The 16,465-nt window shown below is 36.4% G+C and overlaps 1 protein-coding gene across 1 annotated transcript in view; it reads right to left on the minus strand.

Annotated features, from left to right (window-relative positions):
- The window catches only part of PCLO (piccolo presynaptic cytomatrix protein), a gene marked incomplete at both ends in the record, with an annotated part of 318,827 nt that overhangs the window by 103,450 nt on the left and 198,912 nt on the right, over positions 1–16,465 (minus strand). Inside the window, one exon of the mRNA XM_079538014.1 lies at positions 8,373–8,498. Coding sequence (XP_079394140.1) covers positions 8,373–8,498 — 126 coding nt within the window. The remainder of the gene's footprint in view (positions 1–8,372; positions 8,499–16,465) is intronic.

Below are 16,465 nucleotides of genomic sequence, written 5' to 3' on the forward strand. Positions count from 1 at the left end.
AAATATTTTAACACAGTTTTTGTAACCCAGGAGCAAGGAATATGATCTAAGAAGACATTGCTATATGTCACTTGTACTTCAAGATAGCCCTCACAGATTTCACTGATTTTTTTTCCCTATTAAAAACACCTTAAAGTAAATTCCCAGCCTGCTACTTTCAGCTCACAGTAGTGTGCACAAGAAGAAGCAAAGTCAGGACATTTTCACCTTCCTGGTCCAAGTCTTTCTCAAACAACACAATCCACTGTTACAGAAAAAGTCTTTCCCATTCCATAATAAAATCTTCTTGGAATGCCAAAGAGTAACTGTTCCTTAAAAACAACAAACAAAGGCTTCTTGTTTTGTGTGATGTGCTATTGAATGCACAGTGTAGGCACTTAATATCTACATTTTAGGTTACCAGTGAGCCTGTTCGCCTAAAGGAAATACATCACTTCTCTGTAGAGTCACTGGGGACAGGAGTGTGATTTGCTGATTTCTATAGGGAAAGCAAAATATTCTTGGTTTAGGTACTGGAAGATTTACACTTATAAGCACTTGGTTGCTTTGAAAAGAAACACAGAAGCCTGTCTGTGTCAGCAGAAGATGAGAATCAGAGCAATAGAAGCAGAGATTTTTTATGCAAGTCAAAATTCAAAACTCTTTTAGCATCCACAGTAACTATGCATCTTGACAGGCCTAGTTTTTTTGTGCCTTTATTATTTTCTAGTATCAGGTATAACTTGATCTGGAGAATGCCATTCACCTGTCCATCTGTCATAATCCCTGGGGAGACTTTTCCCCTAAACGTTTTGGGCCCAGCGACTAAAACTGTGTCTCCAGATGAGAATCCCCACTGTGCCCACAGAGCTAGCTCTGCATACTCTATTTTCCTCTAGTGTTGACCAAATCAGAAGCATTCTTTGGAAGCAATGAAGGCTCTTTCCAAGAAATACCTGGATTTTCTTCCTGACATGAGCTATCCATCAGGTCCTGATAATAACCAGCTCTCAAAAGCATTTTGACTACTGATTTATAACTCCACAGCTGTATTTGAGTACTTAATGAGAGAAGTGCTTTCAAATATGATTTTAGTAGAACGTTACTGAAAACTAGTTATATCAGTAATGACATTTGTAAGACTAATCTTCCATAACTTCTCTTATAAATTTTCTGACATATGTTTGTAGCCTGACTTCTGTCTTTGCTCTTCTCTTCATTACTTCTGGAATGTTTAGTCATTGTGTCTGGGTCTACTATCTGCTTGAAGCATCCACGTTATTTTGCTTGTCTTTATAAATCAGACTTTCCTACTTAAGACAAAGCATAAATTCCCTAAGGAGATATTTTGATGGATTTATTTATTTGTTATAACAAATCCAATTTCCTGGCGCAATTTGTATGACAGGACTTTTCCACAACAATGACTTTCAGCGATAATTAGTTGTTCAAGATATTTTCAGACTCATCATCATAAAGAAAGTGTGATCTATACTAGTTTAACAGGGCTAACTGCAGGAGTGAAAACACTGTAAACTGTCTATTGCAAAAGGCCTGGTCATTACTGATTCTAATATATATAAACGTAATGCTTAATTCTCATACCTTTAAAAAAATCATGAGCACCCAGTAACTTTTCTTTCTATATTTTGGTTTAGATTATACAAAAGTATTTTATATTTACAAACAACAAAACAAAACAAAACAAACAACCAAAACAAAACAAAAAACAAATCACCACCTCTTATTTTGTTCACAGCTTCTTTGATTAAGTCAACACTGCTCAGATATATACACTTAAGCCTGAAGCCCAGGGAATGAACTGCGAGCAAACTTCTCTCCTCTAGCCTCACGGAATAAGCACAGGTAGCACAATAAATCACTAAAACTAATTTACACAGAATGAGGAAAAGTTAGTTCTTTGTTTCCTCCAGTGCAGTTATAAATTAAAGCAGTCAAACTACAAAACAGGAATGCAGTACAGAAAGACTGCTTCTTTTAACTTAAGATGATTCAAAGTTTTCTGAGAATCTTTTTTTCCCTTCTTGTGTTCCTTTTAATTTCATTTCATCATCTTTCAGCTTCATCATGTTATCTACCTTCTGCCAGGAGTGTAATTATCAGAGAGACAAGAAGTGATGCTGGCTGTTCACTGTCCCTAGCTTCATGAAGACTGGGAAATCTCTTCACTGTGATGCACTGATTGATGTTTCTAATTTTAGCTCTCTAAGCAGCAAGCAGCTCTCACTACTGTCTCTTAAAACTCATGGTTAAGATCTGCTGCCTATTGATCTTCCCACTGACAGATAACCAAGACCAGTCAGTATTACATTTAAGTCCATCTGTAATTCAGGAGAAAGAGGGAAGTGGGGCAAAAGGAGTAGGGGAAGAATAGTGACTTACTACTTCTGTTTAGGTTTCCAAATTATTTAGGTACCCATGACCATTCCAGCCACACTCCATTTTCCAAGCAACATCCAAAGTATGTCTATGATATGACAAGAGATAGTTTCAATAAGATGAACAGACATTACGTACTATTTCCTTCGTGAAAGGAAACTTTGGAAATTGGGTCTAGTCTTTTTCAGCCCCTGGGGGAATCCAAACTAGTCCAAAAGTACTTTGAAAAAGTTGCATAAAAATATTTTATTTTTTCTCCTCTTTTCAGACTGCTAAGCAGCCCAGTTACATGTCCCACTGTCCTTCCATGAGGATTTATGTCACCTCTTTCTGATGCCAGAAAGGCATAAAAAACTTGGATAATTGTGATTGAAAAATTATTAGCGGAAAGCATACAAAGAACATTCATGAGGCGTGGCTAAGATGGAATAGCTTCTGGAAGTTGGCTAATTTCCACTTTTACCTGGATAAAAAATGAAAAAGCTGCTTTATTTCAGGATTTTTTTGCTCATAATCCAAGAATACTTTGTAGACTAAACAGTGATGCTAACAGTCTAATAGCCTCTATATGATATTTCTTATATCCAAACATCTTAATTATAATAGACAACCAAAGTAGAGCTCATAATCTCCCTAGATTAGCCATCTCATCTCTGATCTTTAGCCTTATTTGCATTTCCCTCAGAGGAAGCATTGCAGGTAGCATAAAACTCAAGATGTTTCCAGTTTATGTGGTTTATGCAGACTGCACACTGTGTTCTTGTGCACAAGGAATTGTACATGAATCACAAACCTGCTAGTTGTCTTTCAGCTTTCACTTTCTGACTCCCCTAGACTCAAAGCTAAATATTTCATACTTCTGCATCTTTCATATTTCAGTCACATTTCTGAGTGGTCAAATGTGTGCTGTTATTTTCTTGGGGCTTTTTTTTGGTTTGTTGGTTGCAGATTTGTTTGTTTCTTTGTTTCTTCATTCATATTTAACCGCAGAAGATTACTACCTAACACAGCAGTTTCTCTCCTTGCCATCCTCTATACTTCTTCACCTCTTTATTGCAATTTTCTTTTTGACTAATCTGCCTGTCTTGGAAATAATGAAGACCTGTGGTAATGACACCAGCATCCGTCTAGACATGGGTCTTAATGAGCCGTGAGTATTTGTTTTCTGCCTTCAAATAATCCTCTTACATTCTTCTACAGCATTGCCAGAGACTATGGGCTGCTTCCTCCTCCAGAGGAAGAAACAGAAGTGTGGCAATCTCACTATAATCGTTTTTGTTGTGAACTTGTGTGACCCACTTGTTCTTAACTCTCCATCTTGAGAACTCAAGTAGCCCCAGGCTTAGGCGGGAGAAAAAGGCTCCCTGTCTGGGCCTAAAGCTCACAGGAAAGCACATTCAGGATGTTTAAATTTGTATCACAAGCCAAAGTCTGCCCCATAGGTGAGAGCTGTATTGCATTGTGGTTATGGCAGACTTCTGATAAGGCTTTCTGTGTCTTCCTCCTTTAGAGAATTGAAACTGAGAAAACTGACTGCTCTCTGAAGTCCATAGAGGTAATCCAGGCAGTTCTTTTCTCCTATCTTTTTCCTCTTTATGTTGGACGTGGAAAACACCCCTTATTGATCTAGATGTGTCTCTCTTTTGCCAGTAACAGCATGATGATTTGGTACACACTGATCACCTCATATGTCAGTCCTGAAGTGGAAAGATGCATGAGAGCAAGCAGTGAAAAACTTATTTCTCCCCATACTAGCTTAAAATCTGAGAGGGAATTTGAGTCCACGGCTATGGCCTCTCATAAAAGTCCAAGGAAAAAGTGTTTAGTTTCTCTCTGAGGAGTGATTCTAATGGTTTTCACCTCATATTAGGCCATTACAAAGACAGAGACTTAGAGTTGTGCATCTAAGGTCTTACAAAAGGAAACTCTGACACTTGAATATGTAAGAATATGTAAGACCTTCTATTGAAGTTGGAACGAGAGCAAGAATAGAAACATGCATGGGGAGACTTCAGGTTTATTTTCTGAAGGCGTTCTAAAGTTCTGAGATTGCAAAGATTTCTAAAGATGAGAGAGGACTCTGATTTGCACAATAAGGAACTGGCCATTCAAAATACAGTCCAGAAGAGAACAGGTCACGTCACCTTGGGAACTTCCAGAAGAATGGAAAGCAGCCTATCCAGTTGAATCCTAAAAGATATTGGTTATATTTAATAACTTATCATTTATATGCAGACTTTGATGTTGAAGACACTGGATGTGCTTTGTCAACCTCTTGGTACCTGTCATCAGGCTGCAGTTTGCTTTTCTTAGAGTATCTTCATGATGTTTTGTGAAATATCATTTCTTGTACTCTAACGGAGTAGTTATTAATCAAGATCAAAACAACTGTCAAAGGATATGGACAAAGGGGCAGGACACCATTAACTGCCACAGAACTCTCAAATGGCAGTACATTTTCTCTCTTCAAACCTTTGTAACTACTTAAACTGGATGGCATTATATTTCACTGTATGTACATATATACATCAGGAGGAATTTCTTCTAATATCATTGGACCAGCTTCAAGATGGGGAATTCTAAAATATCCTTGTGTATTGAATATTTTTATTAAATTATAAAATACTGAATTCAATCAAACTGAATTCTCAATTATACATGATGATGAGACTCTGTCTTCATTATATACCATTTTCTTATTTTTATGTTTGAGAAGATATTATTTGATATTATTTGAAGTTGGTATATGTTGTACTCATTATGCTTCTGATAATTTAACAAAAAGCTGATCAGTACCATGGTTGCTGATGACTGGAGGAAATACAGTAAGATTACCACAAATCAAATTCACCATTAGCAAGTGAAGCAAATCAAAATCAAATCAAAATCAAATAGTTCCTGCACTTGATGAATTCAGTGGAATGAGTCTTCCACCTCCAGTTTTTTGTGATGCCAATGAGTGATGAGTCAGATATATTTTTGACATCTGAAAGTAATTCAAGGTGAGAAAACCAAGGAAGACTGGTATTTGCCAGTCAGAACTATAAATAAAATTTTCATCACTAACAGACTCCTCCAAAGCTATTTAAATAGGCTAAAATGTTATGGATTCCTATTCCCTAAGGACAAAATGCTATCTGTATTTTAAAATGTGTCATTTCTTTACAGATGTAGTCACGCAGACAGTGGGTAGGACATTGCTTCCATTACAACCACAGTAAATCTATCCTTTTCCTCACTCTACCAACAGGATTTTCAGATGAAGAATTAATGGGATGGGATGGGATGGGATGGGATGGGATGGGATGGGATGGGATGGGATGGGATGGGATGGGATGGGATGGGATTTTCTGCAGTGAATTGTATTCTTGGAAAGGCTAACGAGTTGTGATATTAACTTGCATGACATTGTTCAGTTGATGAGTAGGTATGTTCACTACTTTGAAGTCAGACAGCATTTTAGCACATAAAGTGACTCATGATTACTCTACAAATGACTAATATGAAATAATTGTCATTTACAGATAACCACATATAAAGCTTTCTGTATGTGATGTGAGAAAGAGTCAACACCTTGATAAGAAGACTAGTCTATTTTCAGACCCAACAATGCCAACAATCTTAGTAACATTTGCAATTTGGCTAGTCTTGCACAGACCCATATGCGAATAATTGAAGACCTTAGTGAATTTTAGGACTTCTGAAGTGTAGATATTAAATGTGCATAAGCCATATTTATACTAAAACAAACAAAATATTCAAAAGTAAAGAAGCCAAATATTTTCTCTAAATTTATGACAGCCACCTAAAATAATACAAAAAGTAAATTAGATTGGCAAAATTTAAGAAGCAACTGACAGTAAGGGGAAGTACTTGTCTTGTATGCTATATTAACTGTACATTCTACAAAAAGCCCTTTTTTCACTGGCAAGACACCTAACAGATTAATAGTAAAACATTCTAGGATACTGTGTGATCAAATTCTGTAAATTCAGTCTAGTGATTTTGATAGTTGCTCCAGACTTATAACAACATTCTCAAGCTTGCAATACTTTGTTTATAAAAGCCAGACTAGAAGCACTACTGATTACATGATGGAAGAATGAAACAAATAAATATTTCACAGCCCACTGTCTATAAAATATGAAGAAATAAATTTAAAAAAGCTTCAAAAAACATCATGTAAACAGAAAGGAAAGCAAGCTACCCTGTTTGAATTTCTCCAGTAGTTACTGTGAATTCAAGATGCTCTTGAGCACTGCTAAAAAACCAGCATATGGTTAAAGGCATATGGTGAGGAAGAAGTACTTTAAACCTCAATTCTCAGAAGAGCTCCCAGAGAGAGGAACCAAAAGTGTGGAGAAAATTCCAGGTGCTAATTGCTCATCCTCCTTCATGAAACATCCAGTTTTTAGGAAATACAGAATAACTGTATTCTCCTCATTACCTGCTTGCTACTGCATGATTTAGAGCAGCTATGAGAGACACTTCTTTCTATGGAGTGAGCCAAACCAATACAAACTTCAGAAGACAATCAATTAAGAACAATTCTTTCATTATTTACGTGCAATAAATAACATCCTTCTACCATTTGATAAGTAAGATACTACATGTTTAATCTGAATGATAAAATCTATTCCATAGGAAAAAAAGAAAGATATCTTTGTATATCAGTCCTTTGCCCTAACTTTAAGTTAACAATGACAGAGGTGTATGTGCTCTCTTTTATGTAAATCTTTAAAATATTGACCAAAAACAAAAACCAAAACAAACAAACAAACAAAAAAGAAAAACAACCACCAAGGATGTAAAAAGTGCTAGGAACAACATGAATGCAGAGGAGACTGTGTTGTTATAAATACACTTCTGAACTATTCTATAACCCAGTTACTCCGCTGTTCTATTTGCAAACTACTTTTGATTTAATTGTGACTTCTGTTGCATGTTTTCTATTCAGAAAGTTTACGTGAATTGAATTCTACCTGGGAGAACTATTCTTCTTGCTTGCCTTCTTTCTTTTGCCATCATTTTCTGGATAACCATTTTTATTAAAGAAATACAAATAACTAGATGAATTATTTAAAAACACACTTTATATTTTTGTCCATGGACGCCATTTCAGGTGCGTATATTCTTATATTCTTTATATTCTATATGATATTCTATATCATATATTCTTATAAGAAAAAGGAACTAGTTATAGAAAGATCATTTATGTGACTATGCATAAAATGTTATTAGGAGGAATTATCACATCTGCTATAATACCTGATAATGTAAAAATTACTCCGCACATATTTCATTTAACTTTAGTTGTGTAAAGGCAGCTGTATGGTGTAATGCAATCGTCTTAGAGTGAAATAAATGAGGAAGACACTCCCACTTCTTGAAATAGAAGTCTATGAAAGATGAAATAAATTGCCCTTGTGTAGATGCTTCTTTTTCTCCACTGCCTGTTGACTCTTTTAAACTGGAAAACTAAAATGAGCGAGATGAATTCAGTCAAGTCTGACTTTAGGGATCTTCACCAAAAAAAGGCTAGTGTGTGTCACAGAGCAGAAGTGGACTTGTGATTCATTTGAAAGGCGTGACTAAGAAAAGTGATTCCACAAAGATATACCCAGGTGACCAAGCCAGGTAAACATCTTCAAAATGACACATATCCATAAAATATGTGACACAGTTGGACTCTCTCCATACAGTCTTACCCCCAGTGCAGAAGACAGATGCTGGCACAAATAAAAGAAGACATACCAGAATACTGCTCACCATGGTAACCCTCTGGCTATAAAAGGCATGAAAGAACCTTCTTTGATTCTTTTTCTGTTTTAAGACAGATGGAGGTTTAAAAGGGCTCTGAGTTACACCTCTGCCCTTGCACAAGATTACATTTGTTATGTGAGAGTAAAACGATATGAGAGTATATTATAAACAGTCCTACTGTAGCCCCAATACTCTCTTGCTTCCACTTTTTGATAATGCATTTAGCTTACCTTCTGTCAGCTTCCCTGTCTGCTCTGCATTGCCCCCAGGCAAGACCTTGGCAATGTATGCTCCAATTTCTCCGCTGCTTCCTGGAATTTCTTTCCCACCTACAACTCGGATTCCCAGTCCATTGCCTGAGATCAAAAGAAACAGGAAACAGAGATGAAGCAATGAATAATTCGTTGGAAAGAAAGAAAGAGACAAATCATCAGTAGTATTTCCTCAACAACTTCTGGATGTGATCAGAAAAATAAGGTCCCATCCACTGCATTCTCAAAGAATTAACTTTGAGAGAGTTAGGAGTGTTCACTTTGCTTTCGGTGAAGGAAAACATTTTCTTGAGTAAATACTGTATCACTGGCATCACACATACAATTCATCCACTAAAACTGCATTGAAGTCAATCTTGCCTTTTTCTGACAGCCCTACTGTACTGTAAAATGACAATTTGCATGGCAAACCTATTTCAAACAAACCTTAATTTGCAGTATTAATTAAATTCCACTAACAAGCTAGAAATCTATGTGAAGTGTGGATTCACAGGATAGCCTTATCATATGCCGAAAACATGAATATAATTTTGCTGGAAAATTATAGTAGATGAGCTTTTAGAATCATACAGACAGGTTGACAGATCATTGACATTCTCTTGCAAAGCATGTACATTTACATTTACCTGTATTTAGTAGATACTGATATATTTGTTAAATATTTGCTTTTAATTAACAGCTTTTACATCAGAAAATGTACAAATTATCAGAATGGAGAACAGCCTACAATCACTTTATAGTAATGCACTATCAAATCTGACATATTTTCTTTTTACTTTAAAAATTACAGAGATTAAAACATTATGTTCACTTTGTTTTTCTTAGCTGGAGAGAACCAAATCATTCTCTTATATAGAGGAAAAAAAAAAAATAGGAGTGGAAAAAAAAGCTTAAAAATATTCTTATAAAGCTAATCTTATGTACTGTCATGCTACTGTATTACTTTAAAAAAACATTTTCTGTACAAAAGAAACACCCAAATTTATTTTTTGAGGAAAAAGAAAATTACACAAGAGATGATTTACACTTGATTTGGGAATGTAAAAGATTTTTTGCTCATTTTTATTGGAGCAGTTAAATAATTAATTTTCAAATTATTAAATTTATAATCTAAACCTGCTTAATGATTAAACTAATCAGATATATCAAGTTCATCACACAATTTCTTTGCAAAGTTGCATCTCTTTAGATTTAGGTTTTTCCCAGGAGTACAATTACTGCTTTGATAGCTCAGCTCTGAGATCATACTAGAAGGCAGCTACTCACACTGAGCTCCCGGTCATAGAAGTTTCTACTCGTTTTTCTATCCCAGCTTATCTAAGTTTATATCCTTTGTGACTCAGCTTTCGTCATAACTGCATATGAGACATTTTCAAATAGCCATTTTATTTTCTTTTGAATCCCAAACAGCACAACAAAGAGGAAACAAATCCCAGAGTCACTATGAAGTTGAAAATACTCAGCATGAAATTCATACCATGAAATTTCTGAGTAAGTTCCCTGGAATTTTTTGTGAAAATTTTAGCAAATATGTCCTCTCACTACATGTCTGTCTTTTTTTTTTTTTTTTTTTGTACTTTGAAGACCTGAGCAATATCTTTAACAAAGTCAGCTTCTTGCAACCTTTTACTTCTGTGAATGTTAAGTTATGCAAATGTAGTATAAAAGAACACAAATCTTTGTCAGACTCTCTTTGGACATGATGAGTGAACAGCCATTTTAACAGCAAATTAAGAATTGGAAAAGCATAAATATTTGAGCTTCTGGGGACCCTCTGAAGTAAAAATGCAAAGATATCTATATCATCAGCATAAAACGACTTCACTGTAATACCCAAGTTACAGGCACAGGGAATCACACAGAATCACATAGAATCACATAGAATCACAAGGTTGGAAAGGACCTACAAGATCATCTAGTCCAACTGTCCTCTTATCACCATAACTACCCACTAAGCTACTAAACCATATCTCATAGTGCCTCATCCAGATGTCTCTTGAACACTGCCATGGAAGGTGACTCCACCACTCCAGCACTTGACCACTCTTTAAGAGAAAAATTTTTTCCTTATATCTAATCTAAATCTCCCCTGGTGCAACTTGTGGCCATTTCCTCAGATCCTATTTGTTTCCTAGAAGAAGAGGCAGATCCCCTTCTCATCAAACCTTCCTTCAGGAAGTCGTAGAGTGCAATGAGGTTTCGCCTGAGCCTCCTCTTCTCCAGACTAAACAATCCCAACTCCCTCAGTCACTCCTCATAAAGCTTGTGCTCCAGAACCCTCACCAGTTTCATTGCCCTTCTCTGGACACATTCATTAAATTTCTGCTATATATCCAACATAGTAGTTAATACTCCTTTAATTATAAGCTCAGTATGGATGAAAGTCAATTTACTATTGCTGTTTGGCTGTTTCTAATGCAAATAATTTGAATTATAGATCGGATATGGTGTTCTAAACAATAGCTAAAATTGAATGATTAATGTCTGAATATGTCAGAATAGACAGAGATTAAAATTAAGACTCAAAGACTAAAACAAAAGCAACAACAGAAAAAAGGAGATCTGAGAAACTGTGTGTTTGATGATACTTTTAAGCTACCTTCATTCAGTGTGATACATTAGTCAATGTCATTGCAAACAGAGATAGCGAGGTAAATATTTTCTATATATATAGTATACATTAACAGATTTGAAGTCCAGATTAGTGAACTACTGTATTCTTCTTAATATGACATAAGATACGTTAACTGACAAAAATGGAATCTTTGCTGTGAATGAAAGAACTTTCTGAACTCTGGCTATTAAATTCTATGGAAAATATCTTCAGGAACACATCTCTTCAAAGGGAATTTTACATACTTAAGATCCAATGCTTTTTAGGATGCTTCAAAGCTAGAAGACTCTAATTAAAGGCAACTGTTTTTACTGATATCCCAAGGCTGTGAGCCTACCCTTCCGTCTAATCTTTACTAAAGCCTTAAGATGCAGCATGCAAAGAAAAACAGAACAAAAGCCTAATCCTAAATTTTAATAAGAGAGATCATACAACTAAATTTATTTTTTAAAACAATAAACAAATACAAGTACTAAATCATTACAATTAGCTTATGAGCCATTGATTTATATAATTGAAAGCATAAACTCAAGAGCTTCAATGAATATTTAAAATGCTTAATAAAAGATTATTTTACCCCAATTATTTTACTTTATAACTTTCAAAATGACATTTTTCTCTTTATTTCATCTCCTTCTAGACAAAACAAACTTCAGCAATATATATTCACATGTGTATATTTGAGCAGTGATCAACAAATTGGCACTGATAAATTCTATCACTGGTGAGATGGCAAGCATTCTGCAGAATTGTTTTAAAATATTCTTTTTTCCATTATCTCCATCACGGGGTACTTTGCATTCAATCTGACTTATTTATTCTAAACCTGTGTAGCAGAGTGTTCTGCAGAATGCTGCGAAATCCTATTCCATTGTATCCCACAGTAGAAGGACAAGATACATGACTTAACTGACAAAAAAAAATACATTCTGCTTGAGTGGGCTGACCATAAGTTATGGTTCGGTCATGCTTTGCCATTATAGAGATAATAAAGATCAGATCACTGGCTATCAGTAGCTGCTGCTCTGTTCACAAGATAGGTCATGAAATCTTACCATGTTTTTTCTACTTAGTCATACAGCTCTGTAGAACCACTACTGTATAAGTAACCTATGTTTCCTGTTATTGTTTCAGTGTCTAAGGGATGATTAGATGTGACTTTCCAAACAAATGTCAATAACAACCTATATAAATGGCATAAAGTAATTAAAAAGAGAGAGAGAGAGAGAGAGAGAGAGAGAGAGAGAGAGAGAGAAACAGAGTGCAGAGGAACGCTGAATAACTTTTGGCACACCGGGCTTTTTCCTGTCTTTATACAGCATTGAAAAAAAAAAAAATGGTTTGCAAGGATTTTTTTTTCTGTATAAAACAAAACAGAATTTAAGCATCAAATGATATTGCTTGGGATTGATGGGATTGATATTGCTTAACTTATAGGTAAGCCCCATACAGTAACAGCAACTGAATCACTGGCCTGAGAATGCAGCCATGTGAACCAGAAGCTCTGTGCAAACTGTTCATACTCTAACTCAAACAAGTATTTCCTCTGGGCTAAATTTCCAAATGCATGAAACCATTTGTCTAATTAGATGAACAAAGCAAGGAAAAAAAATCAGGATGTGCTACAGATATTCATAGAATGACTTGGGTTGGAAGGGACCTTAAAGATAATCCAGTTCCAACCTCCTGCTATGGGCAAGGTTGCCACCCACTAGATCAGGCACTAGATCAGGTACTAGACCAGGCTGCCCAGAGACACCTCCAACCTAGTCTTGAACATCTCCAAGGATGGAAAATCCAGAACTTCTCTGGGCAATATGTGTCAGTGCCTCACCATCCTCACAGTGAAAAATTTCCCCTACACTCTCACATAAGTCTCCTCTCTTTTAGTTTAAAACGATTCCCCCTTGTCCTATCACTATCTGCTCATGTAATTCATATCCTTCAAGTACTGGAAGGCTGCAGTGAGGTCTGCCCTGAGTCTTCTCAATGTTGAACAATCCCAGCTCTCTCAGCCTGTCTTCATGTGAGAGGTGTTTCACCTTTGTGACCCTCCTCTGATCCCACTCCAACAGCTCCACAGCTTTCTTGTGCTGGGAACCCCAGTACTGGGTGCAGTATTCCAGATGGAGCCTTACAAGGGCAGAGTGGGGAAGGACAGTGACTTCCCTCACCCCATTGGTCACACCTTTTTTGATGCAGCCTAGGAAACCATTGGTCTTCTGGGCTGCAAGTGCACACTGCTGACTCATGTTAGATTTTTCAACCACCAGGACCCCAAGTCCATCTCTGCAGAGCTGCTCTCCATGAGTACTTCTCACAGTCTGTACACATTTGGCATTTCTGTGACCCACTTGGCTTTGTTGAAACTCATTAGGTTCACATAAGTTCACCTCTCCAGCTTGTCCATGTCCCTTTGGACATCCCTCCCTTCTATCAACTGATCCACTCAACTTAGTGTTGCATGCAAACTTGCTGAGTGTGCACTCAATTCCACAGTCTATGTCACTGACAAAGATGCTAAAAGAGTACTGATCCCTCTTAAGGAAACCACTCTTCACTGCCTTCCACCCAGACATACATCTGCTGATCACAATGCTCCCAGTGTGACCTCCCAGTCAGTTCTTTATACACTGAATGATCCACCCTTCAAATCCATATATCTTCAAGTTAGAGATAAGTATGTGGGGTGGGACCAAGTCAATGGCATTGCAGAAGTCCAGGTAGATAAAATCAGTTGCTTTTCCTTTGTCTACCGTCACTCCATCACAGAAGGCCAGCAGACTGGTCACACACAGTCTGCCTTTGGATTATGTCTTCATCTCATGTCTCAATATCTCTTCCAGGAGTATCTTCTCCATGACCTTCCCAGGTGACTGGCCTCTAGTTCCCCAGACTTCCTTTCCCCCTTTCTTATAAATGGGAGTGGTATTTCCTTTTCTCCAAGTCACAGTTACTTTGCCTCGCAGCCATTGCTTTTTAAATATAATAGAGAGTGGTTTGGGAATCACATCAGCCAGTTCCTTCAGGATCCTGGGATACATGTCATCCAGCCTCAAACAGATTCAGTCTCAGGAAATGGTCTCCAACTGGCTCTTCTCTTACAATAGGACATATTTTGCTCCCTCAAGCCCCTCTAATGCATTCAGGGATGTGAGAGAGATGGGAAGCCTTTGACAGCCTTCTCCATGTTTGTTGTAGCCAGTTTTCTCTTTATTTTATTTTTATTTTTATTTATCAGAGGGTTTCACTCTCTTTCTATCTCTTCTGTACCTGTAGAATCCAGTCTTGTTATTTTTCATATCCCTTGCCAAGCTCAGTTCCATCTGTACTTTCCTGATCCAACCTCTGCAGGTCTGGACTACATCCCTATATTACTTCCAGGCCACAAATCCCTGCTTCTACAGCCTGTACATGTTCCTCTTTTCCCTCATTTTGACCAGCAGGTCCTTCCTGGATCAGCCATGCTGGTTTCCTGCCTCCTGTCTTTCTTAAACTGAGGCATGGAGAACTCTTGTGCACTCAGAAAATTGTCCTTACGCACTGCCAGCTCAGAACTTCTCCTTTGTCCCAAAAGACAGCTTCCCACAGGATCTCATTCAGTAATTTCTTGAATAGCCAAAAGTTTGCTCTTTCAGAATTTAGGGTCCTGAATATGCTTTTTTTGCCTGGACCGTATTCTTCAAGATCACAAACTCACATGAGTTTGAATGAATTGGCACAAGAAACTCTAAGTAAGAGAGTCAGTAGAAATATGACTCAAATATGACAAGTCACAGCCAGATATAGAACTTTCAGAATTTTTAATACATATTTTAGAAAGTGTGATATTTTAGAAAGATATGTCTACTTCTGGATATATAGAGGCAGTATGCCTCTATATCTGTATAAATGTATTGATTTGGATTTCTAGTGCCTAAGGTCATGACCTTCAAGACAGTAGTTGAAAATCATTAGCTATTTCTCTTGATTTCTATGTGCTTTGAAGTTGAATCTTTACAGAGTAAACTGGAAAAAACTGAATTGGACTTGAATTGAAAAATGCCCATGAGGACAATGACAAGCGTCCTTGTGTAATTTGGAATGGAAGATATGTTTATGTTTCAACACAGAAATTTGTTTTTTTGTTTCAGATCCAAGACCTGAAGCATAGACACACTGCCAAGGGACATAAAAAAAAGTCCAAATATGGTCTTCATCGCTTTCTAACACTTTCAAAAACAAAATTTGAAAACAGACAGCTGAATTATAGCAAAAAAGGACAATAGTGATCTTTTTTTGGGTAAGATGCAGTGGCAGCCATTAAAAAAATGCACGAGGATAAGAAATGAAAAAGAGATATTAGGTACAATCAATTTTGTAATATGACAAAATATCATGCTGCAGCAATAAGAACAAATCAATCATTTAGACATACGATAGGGTTCTGGTAGGTCCTCATCTGTGGGAACAATTTTACATCACATTCCACTGTCTGTATCAATAGAATTGTCAGCCACGGGAAACAATGAAAAAGAAAGATCTCTCATCAAAGAGTTCAGATTTAAAAGTGACGAAAAATAAACTATTTACATATTGTTATAATAAAACAATTTGGAAAGTCTAGAGAATAGACAGAAAGGAAATATGACAAACCAAGCAAAAATAATTTATGTCAGGCATTTGGAAAGCAACAGGAAAAGAAATGCTTATAGTCAAATCCAGGATAAATTTTTATTTGCCTTATTATTGCTATACAATTATATGGAACACATACTATGATGAGGCATATCAAAGCGTGGTTGTCTAGGATAGGTAAAACATTTTCAAGATTGTCCTCGAGAGATTTGTTTTGGCATTTTCTAAGCTCAATTCAAGCAATTCACTTAAATGAAGTTGTTTACTAAAAGCATGATTAAATTTTCTCAGTTATTGTACCTTTTAGCCATTCATAATTAAGGCATAAAGTATACGTGAGGCCAAATCCTGAGCTGATGAAATTCATTTATATTCTGGATGTTTTAATAACATAACATTGATTTATATTAGCTGAGAAAGAGTTTCATGATGGTTTGTACACTGGTTTTCATTCTGAAAGATCATAAAGTACTTTCTAATTTAGCTTCTTGGGACACTTACTATATCTCTAGAAAACAAGAGACAAGCTTTTTTTTTGGATAATTTGTCACATCAGAGTAAGATTACTCATGCATGTTTACTGATAGACACCACTGGCGCAAGAGGTGCCACTGACTGACAATTGTGCTCAATTATTTAAGATGTTTTGAACTCTCCCATCCCAATTGCCTTTGCTATTTAAGGGACAGCAACAGATTTAATGTAAATATGACGTAGTAAATAATATATCTGTATACTGGCTTCACTATAACGTATAAACTAAGGCTTTTAGGAAGAAGTAGTTCTATATTAAATTCACAGAAGCATTCACTGCTTCTAT

Source organism: Tetrao urogallus, assembly GCF_951394365.1.
Source record: "Tetrao urogallus genome assembly, chromosome: 1".
NCBI classification, from domain to species: domain Eukaryota; kingdom Metazoa; phylum Chordata; class Aves; order Galliformes; family Phasianidae; genus Tetrao; species Tetrao urogallus.